This window comes from Chrysochloris asiatica, unplaced genomic scaffold (assembly GCF_000296735.1).
Source record: "Chrysochloris asiatica unplaced genomic scaffold, ChrAsi1.0 scaffold00025, whole genome shotgun sequence".
Taxonomy (NCBI): Eukaryota; Metazoa; Chordata; class Mammalia; order Afrosoricida; family Chrysochloridae; genus Chrysochloris; species Chrysochloris asiatica.
The window spans coordinates 14,599,561-14,605,560 of NW_006408543.1; the positions used below are offsets into that span (position 1 = coordinate 14,599,561).

The 6,000-nt window shown below is 44.9% G+C and overlaps 1 protein-coding gene across 1 annotated transcript in view; it reads left to right on the forward strand.

Annotated features, from left to right (window-relative positions):
• The window catches only part of PRIMA1 (proline rich membrane anchor 1), an 80,353-nt gene that overhangs the window by 63,186 nt on the left and 11,167 nt on the right, over positions 1-6,000 (forward strand). Inside the window, exon 4 of the mRNA XM_006839552.1 lies at positions 5,242-5,371. Coding sequence (XP_006839615.1) covers positions 5,242-5,371 — 130 coding nt within the window. The remainder of the gene's footprint in view (positions 1-5,241; positions 5,372-6,000) is intronic.

Consider the following 6,000-nt stretch of genomic DNA (forward strand, 5'->3'; position numbering starts at 1 on the left):
TTCTTCTTTCTTGTCTTCTTAATGACCTTTTGTTTTCTTTCTGTATGATGTTCTGATGTCATCCCATAACTCTTTGATCTTCGGACATTAGTGTCTAATGCATCAAATTTGTTTTTGAGATGATCTCTAAATTCAGGTGGGATATGTTCCAGGTGATACTTTGGCTCTTGTGTAGTTGTTTTAATTTTCTTCAGCCATCGATGATCGGCCCCTGGCATTATTTTGGCAGATGATATTGAGCGTCTCCGTGGTCTCTTCCCACAGATGTAGTCAGTTTCATTTCTGTGATTCCATCTGGTGAGGTCTGTGCATATGAAGTTTATGTTCTTTAAAAAAGGTATTTGTAATAAATTAGGCATTGGGGTCTTGCAAAATTTTATCACAGAATCTACAGCCTTCTTTCCATCACCAGTAATTACCAATGCATCTCAAAACAGTAGGAAAATTTGTTTCCTACTCAGGTCAAAATCTGAGGAGCAAGCGATTTGGCTGCGCTGTGGCATATTTGCTGCCCTTGTTTTTGTCATTCGTGACTGGACCATTCTGAACCAGTTTGAAACCCTGGTTTTATCACATCTGGATAGAGGTTCTAGCCACACTAGTGGGAGGGAGTTGCAGGTTTAGGCAGGGATGGCCTGGCCAGCAGTCCAATGATCAGATCCCAGCTCTGATCCTGGGAAAAGCTGCCTCTTGATCCTGAGCCTCAATATTTATTCTCTTGAGTTTCTTATAACCCCAGTGGTCTCTGATCTATTCTGATATGTAATGACTCAAGCCCTGATAAATCAGGATGCATTCTTGGAACACAATAGCTGCTCTCTTAGCAAAATCCAGATTAATGCCTCAGACCAGCTTTCACAAAGTCCCTCTCTAAATACCTGCTAGAAGAAAATGGAAAGATGTTCTCAAATACCATCTCTCTGCTTTTAGTATTAACTGTGTTTTGAAACAAAATAACCACAGAAAGACAATGCTCCCTTCATTAATGGAACACATAAAGAAAAAATCATGAAAAAGAGCCAAGTGTGAAATTTACAGTCAGATTCCAAGTGAAACTCAGAATCAATCTTTCCATTTTAAGTTGTTGGAATGTCTCAACAGGGGCCCTGCTGGCCTTTTTATTAGAAGGACAGTTCTACCTGGAAGGATGTTTAACATCTTTATCCCCTGGGCTCATTTATTGCATAACCAACACCCATGCCCCATTCCTAGGGGCCCACTAGTGAGTAGGGATGGTCTTAGTTGAGAACTAGTCCCTGGTTGATTTATTCTCCATGATTATTAACAGGAGATTTGGGTCACTTTTTCTGGGCCGTTGGCTGAAGGTGTGAGATTCCTCTTGGTGCAGGTATGACCCTGGCGGGGATCTTGCTCAGAACTGTTACAAACCTACAATGACTGTCCTCAGAAATGAGATGAGGCTGGGGGCCAGTGCATGGTCGGCTTGCACTTGTTCTGAGTCACTCAGCAAAATTAGCCAAAGTAGGGATGCCCCAAAGAGAGGAATTGGAAAGAAGGATTTTGTTTTTGAGATTCATAGCTCTGAAGAAGGTCATCATAAGGGAAAATGGGAATCCTTTTGAACCTCTTTTTCTTTATTTTAGAGTTTATCCTTATTTTGAATTATGTGTCATCATTAAGTGACATCTAGCTGGCCCGTCTCATAGTGGTCCTTTGCACAATAAAAATCACTGTCTGGTCCTGCACTGTCCCCACAGTTGTGTTGTGTTTGTACCTATTGTTACTGTCACAGTGTTGGTCCATCTCATTAGATGTTTTCAATGATTTTTGCCGGTCCTCCACTTTACCAACCATGACACCCTTTCCCAGGAACTGTTCCCTCCTGATAACTTATCCAAAAGGCGTGAGACAAAGTCCCATCATCCTCCCTTTCTAAGGAGCATTCTGGCTGTACTTTTAACACAGATTTGTTTGTTCTTCTGGCAGTCCATGGTACTTTCGATATTCTTCACCAACACTGTAATTCAAATGCACCAATTCTTCTCCGATCTTCCTTAGCCATTGTCCAGTTCTCACGTGCATATGATGTTGTTAAGTGCCATCTAGTCAGTTCTGACTCATAACAACCCTATATAGGGTTCCCAAGAAGCAGCTGGTGAGTTTGAACCACCAACCTTGTGGTTAACAGTTCAGTGCTGATCCTACAGTGCCACATCAGGACTCTGAGGCCATTGAAAATACCATGAGTTGGGTCAGGCACACTTTAGTCCTCAAAATGGCATCTTTACTCTTTAACACTCTAAATAGGTCCTTTGAAACAGATTTGCTCAATGCAAATCTTGGCTGCTGCTTCCACGAGTGTTGATCACAGATCCAAGTAAAATGAAATCCTTGACAACTTCATTTTTTTCTTTATTTAGATGTTGTTCATTAGTTCCAGTAGTGAGGATTTTTGTTTTCTTTACATTGAGTTGTAATCCATACTGAAGACTATAGTCTTTGAAGTCCTCTTCACTTTCAGCAAGCCAGAATGTGTCATCTGCATATCCCAAGTTGTTAACAAGCCTTCCTTTAATCTTGATGTTGTGTTCTTCTTCATATAATCCAACTCTGAAAATGATTTGCTCAGCATACAGACTGAATAAGTATGGTGAAAAAAATACAACTCTGAAGCATATCTTTCCTGATTTTAAGCCACATAGTGGCTCCTTGTTCTGTTCCAACGACTGCCTCTTAGCTATGTACAGGTTCCTCATGAGCACAATTAAGTGTTCTGGAATACGTTTAATCTTACACACACCATGTTGTTGTTGCTGTTAAGCGTCGTCAAGTCAGTTCTGACCCATAGCAACCCTGTGTATAGTTTCCAAGGAGCAGCTGGTGAGCCTGAACCTCTCCACATTGTGGTTCAAACTGACTTTTCAGCACAGCGCGTTAACCCCCAGCGCCATACTGTATGCCCCAGCAATCCCACTTCAGGTTGTTTATGCAGAAGAACTATGGTGGTATGTCTACAAGGACTTGTATGCAATTATTTATAGTAGCTTTATTTACAGTAGTCCAAAACAGGAAACAACCTGGGCCTCCTTCAACTGATGAATGGATAAACAAATTGTAGTATATTCTTACACTGGCCTGTTACTCAACCATAAAACAGGAAGTACCAAAGTATGCACCAACTTGGACGGATCTCAAAAACACTTAGCTAATTAAAGGAAGTAGAGGAACAGACACTGCGTGATTCCATTTAAATGAAGGTCAAGAATTAGTCAACCTCGTTTCTGGACTCGGAACAGGGTTTGCCTTCAGGGTACAGAGATTGGTTAGAAAGTTGCACAGGTATCCTTCCTGGGGTGACAGAAATGACAGAAATGTAATGAACGTGAGACTTACGTTGGTCAAAGCTGGTCAGATGGGCATATAAGCTGGGTGCACTTCACTAGATGTAAATTACACCTTGATGATGATGATGACAGTGATGAAGTCATCCAGGGTGTCCTTTGGCAAGTTATCCCTGCTCCCCATATGTGCTTTTAATGGCCTGTCATTGAGTGGACACAGATTAGGGCATAGTGTCCAATTATGTCTATTGATAAGTGCCTCCCTCCTTCCCGTCCCCTTTCCTTGTCTTTCTACTTCCTGAGCTCTGTCTTTCTCCTTCTAGCCCCCTCTCCCTCTCTCCTTTTTCCCAGCTTCCTTCTCCCTCCCCATTCTCTCCCACATCTCTCTACCCTCTGCTTCTTCCAGTCCTTTTGCCATTCTGGGCACTTCTCTGGGATGCAGCTGTGTGCTGTGTGGTGCGGGTCCTGCTTACCCAGAGCAAAGTGTTGTAAGACTCATTTATACCTGGGCTACGGGTACCCGCAACACAGTCTGCACTAGACAGGGAGGGCAGGTTCACCCAGGACCCATGTACTGAGTGGTTATGGGGCAGCAGTATGAAATGCTTCATCTGTGACAGATAAGGTAGTGTTGTAGAGCTGCTGGAAGCAGATACCATACACTGAGAGGCTTAAAACCACACACTTTAATTGTCTCTCAGCTTTGAAGGCCACAAGTCAGAATTAAATGTGTTAACAGAGCCATGGTCTCTCTAAAATTTCCATTGGGGGGTTCTTCCTGTTTCTTCCACCTTCTAGCCCCTCCGGAAGTTCCCTGACATGTAACTGCATCACTCCGATTTCTTTTGATAAGAACACCACTCAGTCATATAGGATTGTTGTTATTAATGTTTACAAGTCTGTTCCAACTCATAGAAATGCTGTATAGAGTTTCTGAGGAGTGACTGGTGGCTTTGAACCACTGACCTTGTGGCTCAAACCAGCCTTGCAGTCGAGTGTTTATATTGAAGCAGCATACCAGGATTTCTGTTATTGTTGTTGTTAAGTGCCATCGAATCAGTTTCGACTCAAAGAAACCCTGTGTAGGGTTTCTGAGGAGCAGCTGGTGAGTTTGAACCTCTGACTTTTTGGTTCAAAGTGCTTATCCTACAGCACCACACCAGGACTCCATAGGATTGTTGTTGTTAAGTTCCATCGAGTTGGTTCAGACTCATAGCTATCCTGTATAGGGTTTCTGAGAAGCAACTGGTGAATTTGAACTGCCATACCGTCTTCAAAGACCCTATTTCCAAACAAGGTGAGGGTCACAGGTATTGGGGGGTTTAGATTTCAGCATATCCTTGGGGGAGGGAGGGCACAATTCAATCGATCACCATGACTTTTCCAAAGTTTAGTCACCCTGAACAAAATGAACATCCACCATACAGACCAAATCCAGGAAGAAGAGTCCGCCTCTTATAAGAAATTAACTTAAGGACCTAGTGTTGATGGACTCCCCTTCTTAGGTTCCTTCCCGCCTCCCACAGCCTCCTGAGCCCATGCTGCTCCCTACCCCCCACCCCCACCCCATCTCTAGAGGACTGGATTTAATGCCTCAACTGAGAGAATGAGATGCTCTGTTATTTTTCATGGGAAATTAAGCCTGATCCTGCTGTCAGCTAACTCATGGTCAGGGAGAACGGATGGTCGAGACATAGCACTTAACCTCTGCTCTTGAAACGCCAGGGCCAGGAGAGGGGTGCTTGGGGACCAGTCTGGCAGGGGGCCAGCCATGATGTCACCACTGCAAGGCAGGGTGGGGATGGCAGATGAGGCCAGATGCTTCATCCTGGTGATGAATGATGGTGAAGCCCAGTCTCGGGTCACCAGGCAGTCCTGCATCAGATGCACTTGAACCACTCGCTGGTCCAGGGGTACTCAGCTGCCTCTTGTCTTTCAGCTCCCAACTCCACCTCGTGTCCTGCTGAGGAGAGCTGGTGGTCGGGGCTGGTGGTCACCATCGCTGTGTGCTGTGCCTCCCTGGTGTTTTTGACTGTGCTTGTCATTATCTGCTACAAAGCCATTAAAAGGTGAGTGCCACCCACCCCACCCCTGCCCCTGCATGGCCCCAGCCGGGCTCCATGCTCCCCTGTGCACCCCCATTGTGTGTGCCTGCAAACTATTATAATCGTTAGACATGCATGAAGCAGAAAGCAGGCGTAATGAGCTTCCATCCAGCCTCACCCTGCGTCAACAGTTGTCAGCGTTTGGCTCCATTTGCAGTGTCCATTTTTCCCTTTCACTGGAATGTTTGAAGGTTGATCGCAGACATGATGCTCCTGTGATTTTTTGGGTGCTGAGTTCAGCAAGCATTGGATGCACTCCACTTGTATGCCAGGCCAAGGGCAATGCAGTCTGGCCTCTACATGGAGCTCGCTCAGAACCTGGGAATATGGAAACCATCCTCACAGGGTTTTGGTGATGGAGCCATGACCAGGAGGCACCATGTTGCTTTGGCATCAGATCTGAATTCCGACCCCAGCTGTGTGACCAGGAGGGAAGCACTCTCCCTCTCTGGAGCTCAGTTTCCGCATATGTCAAATGTAAATAAGAATAACTACATCAGGGAGCTCTGGTAGCGTAGTGGTTACGAATCGGGCTGCGAACCTTAAGGTCAGCGGTTCGAAACTACCAGCTGCTCCGCCGGAGAAAGATGAGG